At 46.0% G+C, this 24,564-nt stretch overlaps 1 protein-coding gene across 2 annotated transcripts; it reads right to left on the reverse strand.

Annotated features, from left to right (window-relative positions):
• Nucleotides 1-202: 202 nt before the first annotated feature.
• On the reverse strand, nt 203-20,448 carry smfn (small fragment nuclease). Of its 2 annotated transcripts, XM_080509481.1 has the most exons (8): nt 20,139-20,448; nt 18,778-18,861; nt 16,970-17,047; nt 16,787-16,898; nt 6,662-6,770; nt 6,155-6,208; nt 5,488-5,559; nt 327-435 (listed from the first exon to the last, which is right to left on the reverse strand). In XM_080509481.1, coding segments are annotated over exons 1-8 (765 nt in total). In that variant the 5' UTR covers nt 20,394-20,448; the 3' UTR covers nt 327-434. The 2 variants fall into 2 exon arrangements, with proteins under 2 accessions (XP_080365606.1, XP_080365607.1); XM_080509480.1 differs by lacking the exon at nt 5,488-5,559 and having other exon boundaries at nt 203-435.
• Between the last annotated feature and the right edge of the window lie 4,116 nt (nt 20,449-24,564).

Raw genomic sequence — 24,564 nt, forward strand, 5'->3', positions numbered from 1 at the left:
TTGCAGGCCATTAGGGGCACTGTGACTCACCAAATTCACCAAAAACATATAATGTGGAGAACATAGAAATAAAGAAGTAGACTCCTTCGCATTGACTTCAATCTACATGTAGCTTCAGTAATTGTAGTAGCAAGAGTAGTTAATCATATGCATGGCCTGTCGGACAGATGGACACTTTATACTTAAAGACAATCCCCTTATTTCTTTAATTGGATTCACTTTCAAAACAATGAAGACATTAAACCTGATCAAACAACCAAAATATGAAGAAAACTAATGCCAGAGCCAAGACTGACAGAAAGAATCCAACTACGCACAACAAAGGTGCAGATGTTGACTCATGTATGCGAGTTATCGCCCTGTATCGGTGCTTTAAAGATGACGGCTCTGTAGTACTGCAACTCCTTGATGCTCTCCCGGATGTCCTCCAAGGCTCTGCAGGACAAAGTCACAGGTTCAGCATTTAAATCTCAGTCATTGCAGACACGTCTTCACAATGTTGGTGAAAGTAAGATGCATGGTGCTTCATCAGCAGACAGTTAATCTAACGAAGTATTGAGGCTCATGCGCAGAAAGAGAATTATGGTGCATGAACAGTTGGAGCATTGAGGCTCATGAGAAGTCGGAGGACTGGTCATGAGCAGTGGGAGTGGTTGGAGTGTTGTGGCGAATGTGCAGTGGAAGCGCTGTGGTGCATGCATCATGGGAGCGCTGTGGCGCATGTCTAAGGGGAGCGCTGTGGCGCATTCCTAATTGGAGCATTGTGGCGCATTCCTATTTGGAGCGCTGTGGCGCATTCCTATTTGGAGCGCTGTGGCGCATTCCTAATTGGAGCGCTGTGGCGCATTCCTACTTGGAGCGCTGTGGCACATTCCTACTGGGAGCGCTGTGGCGCATTCCTACTGGGAGCGCTGTGGCACATTCCTAATTGGAGCGCTGTGGCACATACCTACTGGGAGTGCTGTGGCACATTCCTACTGGGAGTGCTGTGGCACATTCCTACTGGGAGCGCTGTGGCACATTCCTACTGGGAGCGCTGTGGCACATTCCTACTGGGAGCGCTGTGGCACATTCCTACTGGGAGCGCTGTGGCACATTCCTACTGGGAGCGCTGTGGCACATTCCTACTGGGAGCGCTGTGGCACATTCCTACTGGGAGCGCTGTGGCACATTCCTACTGGGAGCGCTGTGGCGCATTCCTATTTGGAGCGCTGTGGCGCATTCCTACTTGGAGCGCTGTGGCGCATTCCTACTTGGAGCGCTGTGGCACATTCCTACTGGGAGCGCTGTGGCGCATTCCTACTGGGAGCGCTGTGGCACATTCCTAATTGGAGCGCTGTGGCACATTCCTACTGGGAGCGCTGTGACACATTCCTACTGGGAGTGCTGTGGCACATTCCTACTGGGAGCGCTGTGGCACATTCCTACTGGGAGCGCTGTGGCACATTCCTACTGGGAGTGCTGTGGCACATTCCTACTGGGAGCGCTGTGGCACATTCCTACTGGGAGCGCTGTGGCACATTCCTACTGGGAGCGCTGTGGCACATTCCTACTGGGAGCGCTGTGGCACATTCCTACTGGGAGCGCTGTGGCGCATTCCTACTGGGAGCACTGTGGCACATTCCTAATTGGAGCGCTGTGGCACATTCCTACTGGGAGCGCTGTGACACATTCCTACTGGGAGCGCTGTGGCACATTCCTACTGGGAGCGCTGTGGCACATTCCTACTGGGAGCGCTGTGGCACATTCCTACTGGGAGCGCTGTGGCACATTCCTACTGGGAGCGCTGTGGCACATTCCTACTGGGAGCGCTGTGGCACATACCTACTGGGAGCGCTGTGGCACATTCCTACTGGGAGCGCTGTGGCACATTCCTACTGGGAGCGCTGTGGCGCATTCCTACTGGGAGTGCTGTGGCACATTCCTACTGGGAGCGCTGTGGCACATTCCTACTGGGAGCGCTGTGGCACATTCCTACTGGGAGCGCTGTGGCGCATTCCTACTGGGAGCGCGCTGTGGCGCATTCCTACTGGGAGCGCGCTGTGGCGCATTCCTACTGGGAGCGCTGTGGCGCATTCCTACTGGGAGCGCTGTGGCACATTCCTACTGGGAGCGCTGTGGCACATTCCTACTGGGAGCGCTGTGGCACATTCCTACTGGGAGCGCTGTGGCACATTCCTACTGGGAGCGCTGTGGCACATTCCTACTGGGAGCGCTGTGGCACATTCCTACTGGGAGCGCTGTGGCACATTCCTACTGGGAGCGCTGTGGCACATTCCTACTGGGAGCGCTGTGGCACATTCCTACTGGGAGCGCTGTGGCGCATTCCTATTTGGAGCGCTGTGGCGCATTCCTACTTGGAGCGCTGTGGCGCATTCCTACTTGGAGCGCTGTGGCGCATTCCTACTTGGAGCGCTGTGGCACATTCCTACTGGGAGCGCTGTGGCGCATTCCTACTGGGAGCGCTGTGGCGCATTCCTACTGGGAGCGCTGTGGCGCATTCCTACTGGGAGCGCTGTGGCGCATTCCTAATTGGAGCGCTGTGGCACATTCCTACTGGGAGTGCTGTGACACATTCCTACTGGGAGTGCTGTGGCACATTCCTACTGGGAGCGCTGTGGCACATTCCTACTGGGAGCGCTGTGGCACATTCCTACTGGGAGCGCTGTGGCACATTCCTACTGGGAGCGCTGTGGCACATTCCTACTGGGAGCGCTGTGGCACATTCCTACTGGGAGCGCTGTGGCACATTCCTACTGGGAGCGCTGTGGCACATTCCTACTGGGAGCGCTGTGGCACATTCCTACTGGGAGCGCTGTGGCACATTCCTACTGGGAGCGCTGTGGCACATTCCTACTGGGAGCGCTGTGGCACATTCCTACTGGGAGCGCTGTGGCACATTCCTACTGGGAGCGCTGTGGCACATTCCTACTGGGAGCGCTGTGGCACATTCCTACTGGGAGCGCTGTGGCACATTCCTACTGGGAGCGCTCTGGCACATTCCTACTGGGAGCGCTGTGGCGCATTCCTACTGGGAGCGCTGTGGCACATTCCTACTGGGAGCGCTGTGGCACATTCCTACTGGGAGCGCTGTGGCACACTCCTACTGGGAGCGCTGTGGCACATTCCTACTGGGAGCGCTGTGGCACACTCCTACTGGGAGCGCTGTGGCACATTCCTACTGGGAGCGCTGTGGCACATTCCTACTGGGAGCGCTGTGGCACATTCCTACTGGGAGCGCTGTGGCACATTCCTACTGGGAGCGCTGTGGCACATTCCTACTGGGAGCGCTGTGGCACATTCCTACTGGGAGTGCTGTGGCACATTCCTAATTGGAGCGCTCTGGCACATTCCTACTGGGAGCGCTGTGGCACATTCCTACTGGGAGCGCTGTGGCACACGTGCAGTTGGAGACCCTGGCAGATAGGGTGGACGCAGACTCTGTAGACATGTGGGAGAATGTTTGAGCCACACTTTGCTGTCACACACAAATATGCTCATATTTGTGTCAAATCAAACTTTATTTCTATTCTTTATCGCCCTTTCATACAAAGGTTGTAGCTAGAGATGCACTGAGCCAGGTTTTCTTCACTTCTGATCTGATATCTTAATCTGTCCATACGATACTAATACGAGTTTTTTCTTTAATATTATTCTTGTCATTATTGTTGATTTTAAACACCCAGGTTTTTAACACTCTCCCAGGTTTTCCAGTCCTGCAGTGACGATAAAAGCCTCTCTCTCTGGCCTGTGTGTGAGTGTGTATATATATATATATATATATAATTTTCATTTTAAGCTTCAGTTTTCTTTTGTTGGTTTCAGATTATTTAAAAACAACTCTTGTTTTGGAGGGGTGGATATAGAAGAGGCGTCTTCCCAATGTCCTTTGTTCACATCCTGTCCGACTGGCAGGGACGTGCATGTGGCTGGTGCCTGCCCCCGAGCCCCACCCACTGGCACAGTGCAGGCTAGTGACAGTGGACAGTTAGTGTGCTGGCTGCAGACCAGCAGGAAGACACTAACAAAACCAGTTAAGAGAGGCGACGACGCTCCCAGCAGTGTTAGGTCAGTCCAGAAGTCCAGAGGTGCAAACTGAGTCGGGCCACAACCGAATGACTGATACGGAGTGAAGAACCAGACTCACAAGAACCACAATCACCTGGAAAGCTCAATTTATTCTCGCAAAATGCTAAATCATGCTTTAATTTCTGCAAATGCTCCACATCTCCTTTATGTTAGAGCAGCACTCAAAGAGCATTTGGAGACATTTCTCAACAAACACAACACACTGGGAGGCCCTGCCCCCACTATAATATTATTAAATCACTAGTGAACTGATTCATTGAAATGTGGTGCTACACTGCCTCCTGGTGATCAGACCAGGTGCAAACGCTGTGAGTAACAGGAGAGGCGGAGCTTCAGTAGGACCTCGTCTTCTCAGTAACAGGAAGGATGGAGCTTCAGCAGGTGCTCCTCCTCCCAGTAACAGGAGGGGTGGAGCTTCAGCAGGAGCTCCTCCTCCCAGTAACAGGAGGGGTGGAGCTTCAGCAGGAGCTCCTCCTCCCAGTAACAGGAGGGGTGGAGCTTCAGCAGGAGCTCCTCCTCCCAGTAACAGGAGGGGTGGAGCTTCAGCAGGAGCTCCTCCTCCCAGTAACAGGAGAGGCGGAGCTACAGTAGGACCTCGTCCCCTCAGTAACAGGAAGGATGGAGCTTCAGCAGGAGCTCCTCCTCCCAGTAACAGGAGGGGTGGAGCTTCAGCAGGAGCTCCTCCTCCCAGTAACAGGAGGGGTGGAGCTTCAGCATGAGTTCACAAGGAGAAAGGTTTCACTGTGTCACCGAGAACAAGCCTCCCGGCTTTGGACGGAAGCGCAGCTCAGCCTCCTGGGCTGCAGCTCCACCTCTATTGTTGCGTAATGACATCACATCCCTGCGTCATTCACAACCCCATCTACATTTTACCTCACTCTCTTTGATGGTACCCTCACAACTTAGTTGGGTCTGTGTGCGCTTTGCCTTACCATCCCACACCACCTTGCTGTCCTGGGGCAGTCTGGTACAGGTGCCCGACCACCCCATTTCACCATCCTGTAACGTACCACCCAATCTTACCGCCCTGTCCCACCTTACCATCCCGTAGCGCCCCACCCCATCTTACTGTCCCACCTTACCATGCCACCCAACCTCACAGTCGTGAACGATACCGCCCCACGTTACGGTAACACCCCACCCCCCTTACCGTCCCGTACCATACTGCCCCACCTAACCGCACTACCCCATCTTACTGTTCCGTACCACCCCACCAAACCTTACTGTCCCGGCCCACCTTACTGTACCACCCCCAAGCAGCCCCACCCCGGCCAAACCCACCTTACTGTACCACCCCAACCAGTCACACTTTACCATACCATTTTGGCCAGCCCCATCTTAACGTACCACCCCGGTCAGCCCCACCTTGCCAAACCGCCCTGTCCCACCCCGCCTTACCATCCAGTGATGTGCTGTGAGCACCAGAGCCGGGTGGGCAGGGCGTCGCATAATGAGACCATCAATGTCAAACTGTGGCAAGGGATACGATTAACAAGATTAACAAGTGAGAGTGACTTTTTCCCTTCATACTAACGGCAATCAAAATGGTTTGTCAAAATAAATGCCTAAACAGGAAAACCATGGCAAGACGACATGAGAGACATAACCGTCTTCACTCCTGGTTTCCAAATTACAAATACCAAACTAAACTAAACGAGATCAACTATCTACACGAACTAAGAAACAAAAACACAGCACAATCATTATAAACACTACAAGCGAGTGAAATCCAGATAAAGATATTTGAAACACTGCCCACCCAACTCCCATAATGCACTTCAGTGATCAGCTCTGTGATGCTACAATATGTTTTGGCTGGCAAGTGTTAATCTAACAAAATCAAGGTAAAACAGCATTAAAAAAACGTAAACAATAATTCAATAGCAGTCTCCAGACTCTCCCAACAAGAGCTCATTACACAGAGAAAATGAAAACAACTCTGAAGGCAGAGCTGTCTGTGGTGGTTTTGGATAAACGTCACACTAAAGAGTGGAACCGTCCTCATGCATGAAGGTTTGGCCAGTAAAAAGTGAAACACCGGAGGTGGAGAGTTCATGTCATTTACCTGTGGCTTGTCTTCTTGTGAGGAACCATCTTGTATTCTTCTGGAAACCACCGTCTGAATCAATACAGTGATTGATTGATGTTAGATTACAATAACTTGAATTCTTCTATGTAGTCTGCCATTTTGGCTTCACTGTTAGAGATACAATGGCTTTGTATCCTCCCATGTGTTTTGTGCACAATGTTGGTTTTGATACTCAAGAACAATAGCCTGTTGATGTGTAAACAAGGTAGTGATTGCAAAGTGGAGCCCGCCTCAAGGACAGGAAGTGATCAAACGGTTACAGGAGGCGGTTCCCTGGAACAATGAACCCAGCATTGAGAAATTAGGGTGTTTCTTTAGAACCATTCTCTTTTATCAGCCTTAAGCTGGGGGGGAGCACAGCCATCATGTTCCAGCTGACCATGGGGTGAGAATGTCTTTGTTAAATAAATAATTGTGTTAATTCTTAACTATCTCAGATCTGTTGTTTCCTCCTCGGGCAACAGTCCCCCCCCCCCCACTGACCTGCCAAGCTCCTTGATGGTGCTGACGTCTATGATCCTGTAGTGAAGATGGAACATGAACTGTGGCATGTATTTATCCAGGAACTTCTTGTCTGCATGCACAGAGTTACCTGCAGGAAAAACAATTAGGATCAATCAAAAACAATTAGGATCAATCAAAAACAATTAGGATCAATCAAAAACAATTAGGATCAATCGAAAACAATCAGGATCAATCAAAAACAATCAGGATCAATCAAAAACAATCAGGATCAATCGAAAACAATTAGGATCAATAAAAAACAATCAGGATCAATCAAAAACAATCAGGATCAATCAAAAACAATCAGGATCAATCAAAAAGAATCAGGATCAATCGAAAACAATCAGGATCAATCAAAAACAATTAGGATCAATCAAAAACAATTAGGATCAATCAAAAACAATCAGGATCAATCAAAAAGAATCAGGATCAATCGAAAACAATCAGGATCAATCGAAAACAATCAGGATCAATCAAAAACAATCAGGATCAATCGAAAACAATCAGGATCAATCAAAAACAATCAGGATCAATCGAAAACAATTAGGATCAATCAAAAACAATCAGGATCAATCGAAAACAATCAGGATCAATCAAAAACAATCAGGATCAATCAAAAAGAATCAGGATCAATCGAAAACAATCAGGATCAATCAAAAACAATTAGGATCAATCAAAAACAATCAGGATCAATCAAAAAGAATCAGGATCAATCGAAAACAATCAGGATCAATCAAAAACAATCAGGATCAATCAAAAACAATCAGGATCAATCAAAAAGAATCAGGAATTGCAGGGATTCCAAACTGTTGGAATGACTGCAGCGAATCACTCAGGGTCACAGGTCAAAGTTCTGAGTGTTGAAGCATGCAAAGTAATTGTTCAGGGTGTCAGAGCGAGTATGAGTACGAGTTCCATAAAAACTCTGTGCAAGAACATGCGCATGTACGCACACACGCATGTTCTTGTGTGTGTGTGTGTGTGTGTGTGAGTTTAGATGCACGTGTGGCAAAAAGTGAGACTTTTGGTGTGGTCTTTGCAGATATATGTTTTGGAAGTGAAGCAGAATGTGTTGGTCTTTCTGTCCATATTGCTAGGGCAGACCTGACACCTCTTTCTTTTCTAATCCGGTGATCTCACTGGGGTTGTGGGTGTGACTGTGGCTGATGTTGAGGCAGGGCTGGCTGAGGAGGAAGCTGATGCTGATGCTCTTCTTGTTGCTGTGGGTGTGAATGAAGTGCTTGGTGAGCGCTGCAGCTGTGTGACCAAGGCTGGTCATCTACTGGTCATTCGCTGGCAAGTGTTAGGTGGCTTGTCTACACTGTCCACTCCTTTGTTTTTGTTGTAGTCCAGGATGATTATGGGCTTTTTGTCACTTCCTACTGATACAGCAGCATCTCTGTGGACAGTGGACATCAGTATTGTATTCCGGCATTTTTCTGGACAGTATGAAACAACAGTGGTGGTTTGAGGAAAGTGGAGCCCTGTCCTTCACCAGCAACATTTCAGTAGGGAGCTCAGGTTTATTTTTTTCTTACTTCTTCAGAAGTTCTTGTCCAAGGTCATAGCTGGTAAAACTAAATTGTCACAAGTGATGTTGTGACCCTGCAGCCCAGTAGTGAAATAGACCAGTGTTTTTCAACCTTTTTTGAGCCGAGGCACACTTTTTTCTTTGAGAAAATCTGGAGGCACACCACCACCCGGAAATGTTGAAATGTGAAACTCTGTAGCCTCTATTAACAATATAAAGTCATTCTCATCAAAGTTTTGTCAACAGGAATCAAATAAATACAGAAAAAACTATTTCCCAATTTCTTTTATTTATTTTTACTCCCTCAGTGTGAAACCTGGACCTGATGGATGAACACAGAGCTGATATCCTGGTAACATTCTTCCTTTTCAAAAACTTCTCCATCACTGTCACTGACACAGTACTTTGATACAAGATGGTAGCAGGAGGTGGAGATTAACCACACTGACTCTGTTAACTTTCATTTCTCCAGCAACGTTCTGTGCTGCCATCTAGTGGTGAAGAGTATTGTAGCATCACGGAGTTGGTCGCTGCAGGGCATGATGGGAGTTCAGGTTATGTGCCGGAGGCTATTGAGGGTTATTGTCGGGGTTGTTGTGTGTGTTGATTTGTGCTTGTGTTGTGTTTTTGTTCCTCGGTTCAGATTGTTCATTATTTCGTCTAGTTTGGTTTGTTGGATGTTGGTGAGCAACCATGACTGAGAAATGTGTTGTGTGGAGTCTCATCCTGTTATGAAGTTCCAGTTGTATATGATCATGTCAAAATAAAAGCCTCTGGTGATCAGCTGGCAGAAAAGAATCTCGACTCAGAGCAATTCTTCCGCAGTGCTCGCCTCACTGTTAATACACAATTACTCTGCACACTGCACTCACAGCCAACAGCGGCTACGAGAGTAAATGTTTATTTAGAAAAAATTTGAAATTGTATAATTTCCCACGTCACACCTGACTATTACTCGCGGAACAACAGTGTGCACAGTGGTTGAAAAGCAGTGATCTAGTCTTTATCTAGTTTTGGTTAAGTTTATAGAAGGCAGCGCTTTTTAGCTGCACGTATGGCTTAACTTGCGTTGAGTCAGTTTACCTACAGAGCTTCGAAGTATTCAGAGCCACGTGCGAGAATCAAACAGACGTGCTATGTTGCGCTAGCAATGGAAGGTTTCATCAAAAACCTGACTTCTTCTGGAAGTAAAAATTGGGTTTTACACCTTCGTCATTACGCAAGAACGTGGTACGAAAGCAGGTTAAAGCGTTAAAAAAAGAAGTGAATTTCTCTATTGGGGGCTAAAAATTGTGTGGCCCGTATGGGAATCGAACCCGCGACCTTGACCTTATTAGCATCACGCTCTAACCAACTGAGCTAAAAGGTCGTTTTTCAGGTGTGGAAAAAAGAGTTTTTCTTGTCTCTTGTCTCCGGTCTCAGACAGGCATTGGTGGGTTGTTTATATTACGAGTTGTCGTTAATTATTTCGTCTAGTTTGGTTTGGTTTGTTGGATGTTGGTGTGCAACCATGAGTGAGAAATGTGTTGTGTAGAGTGTCATCCTGTTATGAACTACTGGTTGCGTGTGTTCATTTCAAAGTAAAAGCCTCTGGTGTTCAGTTGGCAGAATAGAATTTCGACTCAGAGCAAGTCTTCCATGGCGCTCGCCACAGTATTTATACACGATTACTCTCACAGCTGAAAGCGGCTGTGAAAGTAATTGTTTTCTTAGAGAAAATGTGAAATTGGATAATTTCCCACGGCTCACCTGACTATATCTCGCGGAACACCAGTGTGCTGTGGCACAGTGGTTGAAAAACACTGAAATAGATGACTGTACATGTTCCTTGTTTTGTTTTTTGTTTTTCCAGGAATGCCGCTTGCAGATTGGCTTGTGTAAATCTTTAGATTCCATGCATATGTTGGGATCTGCAGGACCACAGAAAGTTGGTTCATTTTTTTGGTTAGAGACAATATTCATTTGTCATGAGACGCAATCGTGACATGAATCCTGACCCAGGAATGTGATTGACCATCACACCCAGTAGGGGTGGAGGGCCTTCTGCAGGATCTTCCTCCCCCCCCCTTTCTGCTCACAAGACTCTTCCCCCATGCAATCAGCCAGTCACTGATTGGTTGAAGCTCTCAGGCTTTGATACCTCTGAAGTCACACGTGGAACAAAGAGCCTGCGAAGCCAGGCTTCTTGCTCTCTCTGGCAAGACTACTCTCCAAGGAGGTGGGTTGCTGAAGGCAGCTCATCCAGCGTTAGCACACAGCTAACACCAGAGGCCTGCAAACCAGGGGCCTCCACTCCTCAACTCATCTGCTGACCCGACCATGAGGGTCAGACCTTCCCCTGATCCAGAGACCAGCACCCAGAGTCTGCTCTCCAGGGAAACCAACCGGTTTCTCCAGGACGGGACCAGGGACCCTCACGGAACTTCTTTGTGTTTTTCCTGAACAAGCAGGAAAACCATCACAGACCTGAGCGACCAGCTCCTCAGTCTGGACAAAAGGAACAACCAGGAGCTGTAAAGAAGGACTCCTGAAACATCAACTTCATCTTCTTCTTCTCAGCCTGCAGAACCAGCATCCACAGTTAGCAGGAGGTGCTAACTACAGGAGAAGACACCAGCTTCCCTCCAGCAGGACAACAACTGAACTCCTTCAAGGAAGTGGTAACAACTGGGCTTTACCTGAGATTAGTTAAACCTGATGCTATGATAGAACTGTTTAACTTTATGAAGATGTGTTGATTCTGTTACAGTGATTATGTTCTTTTGATTATGATATTAGGAGCCGTTATCAACTTGTAAACCAACGTTAGCTCTGCCACAGACACAGGGTCTGCATGCTAATCTTTGCTTTACTAACTTGTTAACTCACAACCCTACACATATCACATCAAAGACAACATCACACAGTAACCGAACACCATCTGACGACTCCTGACGTTTTACAAAACAAGTCTCATTCACATCAACTCATTCTAGAAATGGTCCTTTAGCAGAGACACACAGGAAGGAGATGCTACGGCTAGCTTCTATTGTTCCATTGCTATCAGCACATGGTGGAGACTCAGAACAGACCTCCTGTTCTCTGACAACCTCCATTTGGAATGTAGTTTCTTGTGATCCGCCATTTTGTTTTGTAGTTCCATCACACGTCTCACACACACACTCCCTCCACCTCTCTCTCTCTCTTTCTCCACACACACACATGCACCTACACACACCCAGCTGTATATAGGTAGTTAGAATCTGTGTTTTATTTGTTTTCATTGTAAATAAATATATTGTTTGGAATCATAATTACTGTTTTATTAATGTGCACAAAGGTGAATGGAATGTCGACCTCTTCTGTGTCAAGAACTCCAAAATCCTTCAATCTTTAGTGTTAATTCTGGTAATTGTAATTAATTTAACTATTAATTCAAATTCCTGATTAACTGTTTAGTATATCTTATGAGACTGATAGAACTGAATTGACTATCATTTCCTGTTAAGACAGGTGGAGCTCCGAGGTTCTGATACAGATCAGATTAAATTTCAATAACATTATTAACTATCTTTGATAATTATTAATAATTATCGATAGTCAACCAAAACATAAATAGTGATCCATATGAGGTAGTAAATCCCTACATAATGGTCCCAACACATAGCTGGTTTTTGCATCACAGGCTGCCCAGATTTTGATGCCATATTTGCCTGGCTTACTGCGCATGTGTTGCTGGAACTTCCATTTTCCACGGAAAGGGAGAAAACGTTCATCTATTGTCACCTGTGCTTAGAAAGTCTCTATTTCAGATTGTGAAGGGTCAATTTGTGAAGAGTAAAGTTTTCCATGAAATTCTGTGAAAGTAGTATTTATTTCCTGAGGGTCACAAGTGATTTCACCATTTTGAGTTTTAACTGAGGGGATTGTACACTTTTCTTTATTTCATTTTAACTGATTGGCTAAGAGTTTGCTGGATTTATTGCCATGTTCAATGTTCTCTCAGTGTACCGTATTTTCCACACTATAAGGCGCACCAGATTATAAGGCGCACCTACATTGATTGACATAATTTACAACTTTGTTCGTATATAAGGCACACCGCATTATAAGGCGCATGCAATAGCCCAGTGGTCAGCAACCTTTATAGCTCAAAGCCATTAGGTTACATTTTCCACTGATTCTAACACCCAGAGAGGTGCACACACTTTATTTTGATAGTCCTACCTGCAGCCTATGCCAGGAGGAGACTACACACAAAACCTTCTTCACTGCTGGTTGACAACTTACAACTACCGCTAATAAACTAAACTACATGAACTAAGCAACAAAAACACAACACAACACAATTATTACCGACACCACAAACCAAATAGAACCCCCAATAATTGCATTTAAAACACCACAAACAGAAACTCCCATAATTCATTGCAGCTATCGGCTGCACTGAGGAGCTCAGGATGCAAGGCATGATGGGAATTCATGTTTTGTGTTGTTGGAGGTTATTGTGGGTTGTTGTTGGGCTTGGTGTTGTGTTGATTGTGTTTATGTGTTTTTGTTCCCCAGTTTAGGGAGTAATTATTCCATCTAGTTTATTTTGGTTTGTTAGAATGTTGGTGTGCAACCATGAGTGATGAATGTGTTGTGTGGAGTGTCGTCCGCTCTGAAGATCCAGTTGAGAAGTTAGAGTTGTCAAAATAAAAGCTTCTGGTTGTTCAGCTGTCAAATAGCAGTCTGGAGTAGAGCAATTCTTCCATATATAAGGCGCACCGGGTTATAAGGCACACTGGCAGCTTGTGAGAAACTTTGAGGTATTTAGGTGCCTTATAGGGTGGAAAATACGGTAATCTCTGTAGTTTTTAAAGCACATGAGGAAGTCTGGATCCTTGAGCAGGGATGTGTTAAATCTCCATTGTCTAATAGGAGGGGTGATTGTTCTATTAAGCCCCGTTTCCGCCACACAAAAAGTGCGGGGATAGACGGGTTTAGTCCGTTCCGGTTCGCGTTTCCACCGCAGGAATGCGGAAACAACCGCTTTTCCGCTCCCCTTCCGTTGGGGTACCAGGACCATGGAACGTGTCCGAGTTTGAGGAGCCGTCTGCTGATTGGTCAGTGATTTACTACACGCCCTCAATATTTTAATCTGTCGGCTGGATGAATCCTCTGCTGTCAGTGTGGTCAGCTTTGCACTGGTTGTTTTTCCCCGTGGCGTGGGTGAGCCGCGCCCCGTGGCGTGGGTGCACGGCTCCGGGACACGGAGGAGCAGCCACTTCACTCCAGCAGCTCTGCGCCGGAACACGGAGGTTCTGAGCTCCGAGCGTCTCTGCATCACGTCCGCGGTCCGTCCCCGCGATGCAGCGGCACCGACCGTGGTTGAACAGAACGCTGACTGCCTCTGCCTCGCGTTTGAACAGAAACCACAGACCTGCAGCGCTCAGACGGCCGGCGCGCGCTGCGCTCCGTGGGCCTGTGGTTTCTGTTCAAAAGTGAGGCAGAGGCGGTGCATGTGTGTGTTCGAGGGGATGTTACTTATTTATGAGGACCATCAGTAGAGCCAGGAGATGACGGCGGGTTCCCGGTACAGTGCACTTTGACGTAGAGCCACTGTGATGACGGGATACTTCAGCGATGAGCTTCTTCCTCACGGGAAACAGCCAGCAACGGCGGTCTAAAATCTCCTTCGGGAACTGGTCGTTAACGCTGAAGTGCGTCCCTCGCAGTTCCCTGCCGCGGCTCTTCACCAGTTCTTTCTGCTTGAAATGTTCAAACTTAGCGACGAAGGGCCGCGGGCGCTGATTGTCCTGTCGTCTCCCTCCCAGGAGGTGGACGGGGGGCTGATTGTCCTGTCGTCTCCCTCCCAGGCGGTGGACGGGGACGCTGATTGTCCTGTCGTCTCCCTCCCAGGAGGTGGACGGGGCGCTGGTTGTCCTGTCGTCTCCCTCCCAGGAGGTGGACGGGGGGCTGGTTGTCCTGTCGTCTCCCTCCCAGGCGGTGGACGGGGCGCTGGTTGTCCTGTCGTCTCCCTCCCAGGCGGTGGACGGGGGGCTGGTTGTCCTGTCGTCTCCCTCCCAGGCGGTGGACGGGGGGCTGATTGTCCTGTCGTCTCCCTCCCAGGCGGTGGACGGGGGGGCTGGTTGTCCTGTCGTCTCCCTCCCAGGCGGTGGACGGGGACGCTGGTTGTCCTGTCGTCTCCCTCCCAGGCGGTGGACGGGGACGCTGGTTGTCCTGTCGTCTCCCTCCCAGGCGGTGGACGGGGGGCTGGTTGTCCTGTCGTCTCCCTCCCAGGCGGTGGACGGGGGGCTGGTTGTCCTGTCGTCTCCCTCCCAGGCGGTGGACGGGGGGGCTGGTTGTCCTGTCGTCTCCCTCCCAGGCGGTGGACGGGGGGGCTGGTTGTCCTGTCGTCTCCCTCCCAGGCGGTGGACGGGGGGGCTGGTTGTCCTGTCGTCTCCCTCCCAGGCGGTGGACGGGGGGGCTGGTTGTCCTGTCGTCTCCCTCCCAGGTGGTGGACGGGGGGGGGGGGGGGGGGGGCTGGTTGTCCTGTCGTCTCCCTCCCAGGCGGTGGACGGGGGGCTGGTTGTCCTGTTGTCTCCCTCCCAGGTGGTGGACGCGGGCTAAGGTGATCTTGTTCACGGTGTCCTCGGGAAGCTTCAGGAGCTCCTGCATGAATCCTCGCACCGATGTTTCCACGTTTTCCTCCTCGCGTTCTGGAAGTCCCGCGAAGATGAGGTTGTCCCGCACACTCCTGCTTTGGAGGTCCAGGACGGACTCCTTTATCTTCTTGTTCTCCTGGTTCAGTCCGTTCAGTCCCTGGCAGCTCCACCTCGTTTCTCAAGCCCTGCTTCTCTGCTGTCAGGTCCGCCATCTGCTGTTTGCTGAATTCCAGCGAGTCCTGAAGTGCTTGAAACTCACGGTTGGAGCTCCTCCACCAGGGCGAGACAGGAATTGAAGCTGGACAGCTTGGTGTCGATGCTGTCCAGGATGTCCTCCAACTATTTGGATGGTGAAGGAGCTGCTGTTGGAGAGCTTTCAGCGCGGCTTCTCTTCGAAGATGAGGTCTGATGGACTCCATGCAACGCCGCATTGCTGCAGCAATTCAAGCAAAATGAGCTGCAACGAAGTATTGATTGCCGTACATGCTGAAACTTTCCATGTTCATACATTTCAGTTGGCCCACATTTCTAAAAAATAATTTTTTGTATTAGTCGTAACTAATATTCTAATTTTCTGAGATACTGAATTCGTGATTTTCAGTAATTGTCAGTACTAATCATCCAAATTAAAAGAAATAAACATTTCAAATATATAACTCTGTGTGTAATGAATTGATATAATATGTAAGTTTCACGTTCTGAATATAATTACTGAAATAAATCAACTTTTTCATGGTATTCTAATAATATGACCAGCACCTGTACCTCTGAAATCATCATCATAGGATATACACCTCTGAAATCGTCATCATACAGAGAACCACTTTCTCAATAAGGCTTCAAAAGGCAACATCTGATGAAATCTGGACGAATTGGAAAAGGTCTATTCTCGCAAAACCACCATCTTTTGTTTAATTTCCTTTGTTGTTGTTGTAACACTTCTCAATTTGATTAGTCCTGTTTTGTAATTGCTTGATCTGTAAAGTGTACGATGTGCAACCCTCATTTTGTTTTCCATATAAGCCCCGTTTCCACCACACAAAAAGTGCGGGAATGGACCGGTATAGTCCGTTACGGTTTGGGTTTCCACCGCAAGAATTTGTGATTTTCCGGAAACAACCGCTCCAAAGGTGGTCACTTTTTCGCTCCCCCTCCGTCGGGGTACCCGGGAGCATGGATTGGGTCTGAGTTTGATGAGCCATCTGCTGATTGGTCAGTGATTTAGCACACGCCCTCAATATTTGAATATGTAGGCTGGATGAATCTTTTGCCGTTACCGTGGTCAGCTTTGCACTGGTTGGTTTTTTTTTCTTTTCTTTGCTACTCAACTTTCGTGTTGGTCGTGAAAGAGCGGACATGAGGCAGGGGGAGGCCGGTGCAAGTGCACCATGCCGGGTATGTCTTTGCATCTTGTCTGAGGTTTCAGTTCAAACGCGATGCAGTGGCGGTCAGCGTTCTGTTCAACCACGGTCATGTCCGCGCTGCCGGTGGTCGGGCAGATGGCGCGGTGTGGGGACGGTGTGGCCTCCGTGTTCCGGGGCGGAGCTGCCGGAGTGGCTGCTCCGGCGTTTCAGCAGAAAGCTAAGGGCAACCCGTGTCCCGGTAGGATGTAAACAACAACAGAGGATTCATGAGGTCCAGATCTGCCGCCAGGCTGAGGTGACTGTTGCAACGTCACACATCTGTGGAGCTCTAAGCCCCGCCTACTTTTTAACCTACTTTCTGCAGTGGAAACAGGCACCAGTTTGGCTCTGGTTACACTTTGTTGTACCGCTCCGTAAAGCTCCGTTCCGTCCCTGCACTTTTTGTGCGGTGGAAACACGGCTATAGTGTGAAACACCATGTTCTGCATTTGCTTTATTAATTTCAACAAATAGAACCACTTCTAATGCTTGTATTTAAGATGAAAGTGTGAAAATCAAGAAAATGAATGGTGAAGCTCACCGGCCAGCGGACACTGTCCAGGAGGGGTATGCTGTCTGACAAATGACAGGAACTCGTACTCCGCTTGGTCCAGTGTGATACGACTGTCCCGCACAGCCTGGACCAGTCCCGACTGAAACCCAATCAATCAATCAATCAATCAATCAATCAATCAATCAATCAATCAATCAATCAGTAACACACCTGTCCGTGATGCTCTTTACACCAGTCCGACATCCCGTCCAGCAGCTGGTCCGGCTGCTTGATAACCAGGTTCGGTCCCTGTGATGACCACATTCATCCATTCATTACCTGAGTCACTACATTCATGCATTCATTACCCGAGTCCATGTGATGGAAAAATGATTATGTGCTATTAAAGAATTCTGTTCTTCTGTGTATCCTGCTAAAGTGTTTTTCAATGTGACTCTGGCCGTATAATCTTATGTCGGGACTCAGCGGACATGTCTTCCCTTTGCTTCAGCGCAGCTGCATCAGGACGGTGAGAGCGAGACAGGCTTCTCACCCACAGGCGTGGGAACTGCATGTGGGTTCTCACTCCTGTGTTTTTGACCTCTCCGTCATGGTGAAACCAGTATCCTCACCCCCGCCTCCCCTAAAATATTAGCTCAAAGGTTGAATGGGGCACATGCCCAGAGCAGATTGATCAAATGAATTGTGATGTCTGCATTGTGTGTGTGTCTGTTGAAGCTTCAATAAATATCCTTGACTGAAGAACTCTGTTTACCCACTTTATTCCAAGAGCAGTTACAAGAAGAAATCCACCACCGTCACCACATTCATTCATTACGTCACATCGATTCATTATTTACCTCAGCCACCACATTCATTCATTAATTACATGAACCACATTCATTCATTACCTGAGCCACCACATTCATCCATGCATTACCTCAACCACGACATTCATTCATTCATCCATTCATTACCTCAGCCACGACATTCATTCATTCATCCATTCATTACCTCAGCCACCACATTCATCCATGCATTACCTCAACCACGACATTCATTCATTCATCCATTCATTACCTCAGCCACTACATTCATTCATTCATCCATTCATTACCTCAGCCACTACATTCATTCATTCATCCATTCATTATCTCAGCCACGACATTCATTCATTCATCCATTCATTACCTCAGCCACGACATTCATTCATTCATCCATTCATTACCTCAGCCACGACATACATTCATTCATCCATTCATTACCTCAGCCACGACATTCATTCATTCATCCATTCATTACCTCAGCCACTACATTCATTCATTCATCCATTCATTACCTCAGCCACTACATTCATTCATTCATCCATTCATTACCTCAGCCACGACATTCATTCATTCATCCATTCATTACCTCAGCCACTACATTCATTCATTCATCCATTCATTACCTCAGCCACGACATACATTCATTCATCCATTCATTACCTCAGCCACTACATTCATTCATTCATCCATTCATTACCTCAGCCACGACATTCATTCATTCATCCATTCATTACCTCAGCCACTACATTCATTCATTCATCCATTCATTACCTCAGCCACTACATTCATTCATTCATCCATTCATTACCTCAGCCACTACATTCATTCATTCATTACCTCAGCCACTACATTCATTCATTCATCCATTCATTACCTCAGCCACTACATTCATTCATTCATTATCTCAGCCACTACATTCATTCATTCATCCATTCATTACCTCAGCCACTACATTCATTCATTCATCCATTCATTACCTCAGCCACTACATTCATTCATTCATTACCTCAGCCACTACATTCATTCATTCATCCATTCATTACCTCAGCCACTACATTCATTCATTCATTATCTCAGCCACTACATTCATTCATTCATCCATTCATTACCTCAGCCACTACATTCATTCATTCATCCATTCATTACCTCAGCCACTACATTCATTCATTCATTACCTCAGCCACTACATTCATTCATTCATCCATTCATTACCTCAGCCACTACATTCAGCTCAGCGTCGGTGATGATACAGGCCATTTCAATGATGTGGTCCCTGTCAATGTCCAGACCGGTCATCTAGAAAAGAAGAAAACAAAGAGGGGGTGATGGAGGGATGGATGATAGGGAATGGATGGATGGAGTTAGGGGGGGGATAGAGGAAAAGATGGATGCAGGGCTGAATCCTGGGCCATAAACCAGGAGATGTAATGTTGAACTGCAATGATGTCACACCTCTCGTGTGCGTGCATACTTTTCTCCAAATTTCTACAGTAATTGTCTTTAATATTGCTTGTAGTAGTAAAGGAGTATGTCTAGTATTGCACTGAAGTGAAATCAGGCATAAACGTATGAAGGATTCCTTTATATTGCAATTTGAAAACAGATGAGACGATTATTTTCATTAATTTGGTCCTAGTTTAACAGTACTTTTCTCCAAATCCCTATAGTCTTTGATATTGCTTGCAGTAACAAAGGAGTATGCCTAGTATTGCCCTGAAGTGGAATTAGACGTAAATATATGAAGGATTCCATTTTATTGTATTTTGAAAACAGGCGAGACCATTATTTTCGTTAATTTGCTCCAAGTTTAAGAGTACTTCACTCCCAATTCCGAGAGTAATATTCTTTGGTATTTATTGCAGTAACAAAGGAGTATGTCTAGTATTGCACTGAAGTGAAATTAGATGTAAACCTATGAAGGATTCTGTTTTATTGCAATTTGAAAACAGGCAAGAGACCATCATTTTCGATCAACAGATCCAAGTTTAACAGTACTTTTCTCATTTCTACAGTAATATTCTTGCATATTTCTTGTAGTAACAAAGGAGTATGCCTAGTATTGCACTGAAGTGAAATTGGGTGTAAACCTATGAATACTTATGTTTCATAACAAATTGTAAACATACTGTCTGTCTGTCGTGGCTTTCAGGGCTTTTATTTTGCAGGATTTCCTTGCAGCCTTGCTGCCGTACGCCGTCTTGTGATTTACCGTAAAGACGCTAATAAAAGCGCAGTTAAAATTGAGTGCGGGCTCAGTTGACAACAGTCTCCCCACCAGTTAGAACGGAGAAAGATCGCCCTCGAACTCAAGCTTGAGGGAATCAATAAAAAAAAAAAAAAAACACTTTGGGGATGTATATGAACCCCAAATAGCACGTTTATGATGCTCAAAGCACAGAAACGTCGATTTAGTATAATATTTGTCTTTTAAGGCAAGGTTTTAGGAGGCTTCCTAAAGAAGTTAAGGGAAGGCGATCAAGTTGTGACTGTTGGAACGCACGTAATAATAATCTGCAAGCTGAACATCTCAGAAGGAGAGAAGCTCCAGAAGGATAGACGTTAGCGGGACTCACCTCCAGGTCCACCCACACCATCCTACCGTTCAGCTGGGAGGAGCACATGTTGCTTGCTCTGCGCCGCCGGACGTCCTTCGCTGGACTCGGTCCCGGACCCGGGCCGATATCGCCAAAGTTCCCCGCTGACTGCAGCTTGGAGGTGGGCTGCAGAGCTCCGCCAAGAGGCCGGAAAAGAACCAGAGACAGTTTCCTCCTGGAGAGCCTCAGAAAGGTGCAGACAGGTTGGAAACAGCCGGGCCAACACACTGGCATGCTGCTTCTGCTGCCAAGAGATGTCAGTGCGGAAATCTAAGATGGCGATGATGCGGGCGCCGCCATACTTATTTACAGGTCGCCGCCATCGTGCGAGGCGGAAGCGTGACCGGAAAAACGCAAAATGACGCACAGGAAGTGACGTTCACATGAGCGACATACAGGAAGCGACATATTGGACTGAAAACGGAGGGAATTACGTTCACGCAGGCCGACCCACAGTAAGTTACGTTCTGATCGAACATGCAGGAGATACGTACGCTCCTTGGGAAGTGGTGGAGCGGGACCCAAATGACGCCAAAAAGAAGTCATTCGCTGAAAAAACGCACATTTATCGTTTCTTTTTTCCAGTCTTTCGTATGTTAACAAAAGGAGGATTGTGTTCTCATAAGGTAGATATTTGCCTTGTTGTCTATATAGAAACGATCATCCTGCTCCAATGAAGCAGTAGTTTATCAGTGTTAATGAGAGAAGGAGGAGTTTTGTGGTTAAGTTAGGAGCAATGAACGTTTAAGTTGCTCTTTCTATCCTCGTGCCTTGTTTTGGTGTATTAAGTGTAATTTCTTGCCTTGTGGAAACTTTCTCTAGTAAGTTTTGGTGTGTTAAGAATTAAGAATGTGCCGACATTGAACTGCACCAGTGATCATATCATACTGTATTAATGGCTGTATACAATGAGCTTGCTGCTGTGTTTTTATCCCAGAAAGATGCTGTATGTGTGTGTGTATATATATATACATCTCAGAATATATATATACATCTAAGAATATATGTGTATATATATATATATATATATATATATATATATATATATATATATATATATATTGTGGCGAGCGCCGTGGAAGAATTGCTCTGACTTAGATTCTTTTTCTACCAACTGATCAACCAGACGCTTTTATTTTGACAAGAACATCCTAACCGGAACTTCACAGCGGATGACACTCCACACAACACTTTCGTCACTCATGGTGGCATTGGTGAAAAAAATATTATTGCTTAATAACGCGTGGCCACGCGTTATTTAGGCGTGGGAACGAGATAAATAAGTCGTGGCCACGCGTTATTAAAGTGCCGTCAAGTGAGCCGGCACTCAGTTTTAACTGCGCTTTTATTACCGCCTTTACGGTAAAACACACTGCCGTCAAGTGAGCCGGCACTCAATTTTTAACTGTGCTTTTATTACCGCATTTACGGTAAAACACAGGTCAGCGTACGGCCGCAATGCTGAAAGAAAGACAGATGGTCTAATTTCAAAATGCAATAAAACGGAATCCTTCATAGGTTTACACCCAATTTCACTTCAGCGCAATACTAGGCATACTCCTTTGTTACTACAAGAAATATGAAAGAATATTACTGTAGAAATTTGGAGAAAAGTACTCTTAAACTTGGATGTGTTGATCGAAAATGATGGGGGATCATCAACAGTAGTTTGATGATCACATTGTTAAAGTAAAATATCAACTGATTCTGCATCTTGTCTACAGTTGGTGATTAATATTGTTTAAATCACAGAAACAATCATTCCAGACAGTTTTGACTTTGATCAAAGTGGAACTTTTCTTGTCATTGGTTTCCACAAGGTGTTTTTCTCTGCAGGATCATTGAGGCTGTTGAAGGAGGAGGAGGATCCTCACTGTGTTTTCCAGAGAGCAGATCAAGGTGAGTGAAACAAACTGTGCTGTTCTAATATCTGTTCTCTCTTCTCTCTTTGATCTTTGGCTTCAGAGCTTCATGATGACCTCATGGACTGGAGGGTCGTTCAGACAGAAAGAACCTCTGGAAGATGTCGTCTGCATCACCTGCCCTCCAGCAGCTCGTCATCATGAAGATGTTGTTTCAGTGACCAGCAGGTCACAAAACATCTCTTTATCAAGTTTGAGAGTTTTTACGTTACATAAGCTTGATTTGTTTACTTTTATTCCTCTGTATTGTAACAGATGTTGGAGCTACTGGAAGAGATGGAGGAGGTCACAGGAACCAAGAAGAGGAACCTGAGACTCATCAGTTATGTTTTGATGTTCCAGAAGTAAGACGATCAATCAATGGAGGACATCATAGAAGTAGAGTGGTGGATATTTTGTCTTTTGAAACCATCTACATGCAGCTTGTCAGTGTTTTTCACATCATCATCAACATCCTGATGGGCTCAGGTCACACAAGCTGGAGGTCCAGGTCCTCATAGCCAGTGGAGAACGTTCTAGCTCTCTCACTGGAGAACCAACCTGCATGATGAACCAGAGTCTGAATGCATCTGGTAGTAATCTGATTACTTCCTGTTTTCACCTGGTGATGGTGTAGTAATCTGATTACTTCCTGTTTTCACCTGGTGATGGTGTAGTAATCTGATTACTTACTGTTTTCACCTGGTGATGGTGTAGTAATCTGATTACTTCCTGTTTTCACCTGGTGATGGTGTAGTAATCTGATTACTTCCTGTTTTCACCTGGTGATGGTGTAGTAATCTGATTACTTCCTGTTTTCACCTGGTGATGGTGTAGTAATCTGATTACTTCCTGTTTTCACCTGGTGATGGTGTAGTAATCTGATTACTTCCTGTTTTCACCTGATAGAGTGTAGCTGCACTGCTGCTGCTCATTACGTCTTATCTATTGGAATCTTTACCTTTACTTTTGGTTCTCAGAGTTCTGGTTTACTGGAGGTTCTAGGTTTTCTAAAAGTAGAATGGAGGCGGAGCTTTCAGAGTGGATCTCTCTCTTATCTATCTATCTGTCTGTCCTCTCTTCTGTCCTCTCCTCTGTCCTCTGACTCTGGTCTCTACAAAGGTTCTTCCTGTTAGAGGGACTTTTCCTTTCCACACTGTCTCATATGAGTTTTCTCTATCAAAGTCACCCGTGCCTGTGTATAAAATAAAGAACAATGATTCATGGATGTTTTATTCTTTTAAAGTTGTCAGAGGTACTTTTTGAAGGTTTGTCATGGACATTTACTCCTTTCCTGCTTAAGTAACTACAGTTACTCTCTATTCTTGTAGTGAGTTTTGCTTAATGCACCACATTGTCACTGCATGAATGAAGCAGCAGATCAGTTTAGTAGCTGAACTCTCCAGATGTGGTTCCAGCTGCAGTGTCTTGCTGAAATAGGTCCAGAGAGAGTTGGACAACTTGGTCCATCATGTCCACAGCAAGTGTCTCCAGAATAAAGGTTTGCTACGTGGCTCAGCAACAATGTGGGATATAAAATAAGAGGTGCAGTGATGTGAAATGTCAATGTACTGCAGTATTTAGAATAGAGAAGAGTAAATGTACTGCAGTATTTAGGATAGACAAGAGTAAATGTACTGCAGTATTTAGAATAGAGAAGAGTAAATGTACTGCAGTATTTAGAATAGAGAAGAGTAAATGTACTGCAGTATTTAGAATAGACAAGAGTAAATGTACTGCAGTATTTAGGATAGAGAAGAGTAAATGTACTGCAGTATTTAGGATAGAGAAGAGTAAATGTACTGCAGTATTTAGAATAGAGAAGAGTGAATGTACTGCAGTATTTAGAATAGAGAAGAGTGAATGTACTGCAGTATTTAGAATAGAGAAGAGTAAATGTACTGCAGTATTTAGAACAGAGAATATGTGTTTTAGGGTTGTGTATTTTATTCATTCTGTAGAATTTGATGTACCACAGGGAAAAGCTCAACCAGGGACAGGAGTTGAAAATTAGCATTCTCTGCTACACACTCTGTATGTGTCGCATCAGCTGCATCTTTCATGTTGTAACTATGTATGACCACATTGTCCCTGTCAAATAAATAAATAAGAAGAAGGTTAGATGAGACACTATGTTGTCCTGAAGGGAAGGAACCATGACAAATAGAAGTAAAGCTGATTCAGGAGGTCTGAAATAATTCTGCCTCATTTCATTGTCAATAATTCCTCACCAGTAAGACATTATTGCCTCAAATAGCAACGTTTCATTTCTTTTCAGAAATGTTTGTAGTTCTTCCATCTGAGCCTGGAGATCAGAGGCTGTTTTTTGATGATGAGACATTGAAATGAATAATTCAAAATTTGGTTACATCCTTTTCTGCATTTATAAAGTTTTCTTTGTTTACGAGAATCAGATTATTTATGTAATTGAAAAGTGATTCAGCATTTTCTTAAGAAGATGCATAGAGGTTGATAAAGAAACCTCCATTATATTTTTGTTCAAA

This window comes from Blennius ocellaris, assembly GCF_963422515.1.
Source record: "Blennius ocellaris genome assembly, chromosome: 14".
NCBI lineage: Eukaryota > Metazoa > Chordata > Actinopteri > Blenniiformes > Blenniidae > Blennius > Blennius ocellaris.

Coding starts and splice junctions, on each gene's coding strand:
- smfn (XM_080509480.1), bottom strand. CDS start 20,393: ATGCCAGTGTGTTGGCCCGGCTGTTTCCAACCTGTCTGCACCTTTCTG. Junction 18,862..20,138: donor TGGTGTGGGTGGACCTGGAG/GTGAGTCCCGCT, acceptor CTTCTTTTCTAG/ATGACCGGTCTGGACATTGA. Junction 17,048..18,777: donor AGCTGAATGTAGTGGCTGAG/GTAATGAATGGA, acceptor TGGTCATCACAG/GGACCGAACCTGGTTATCAA.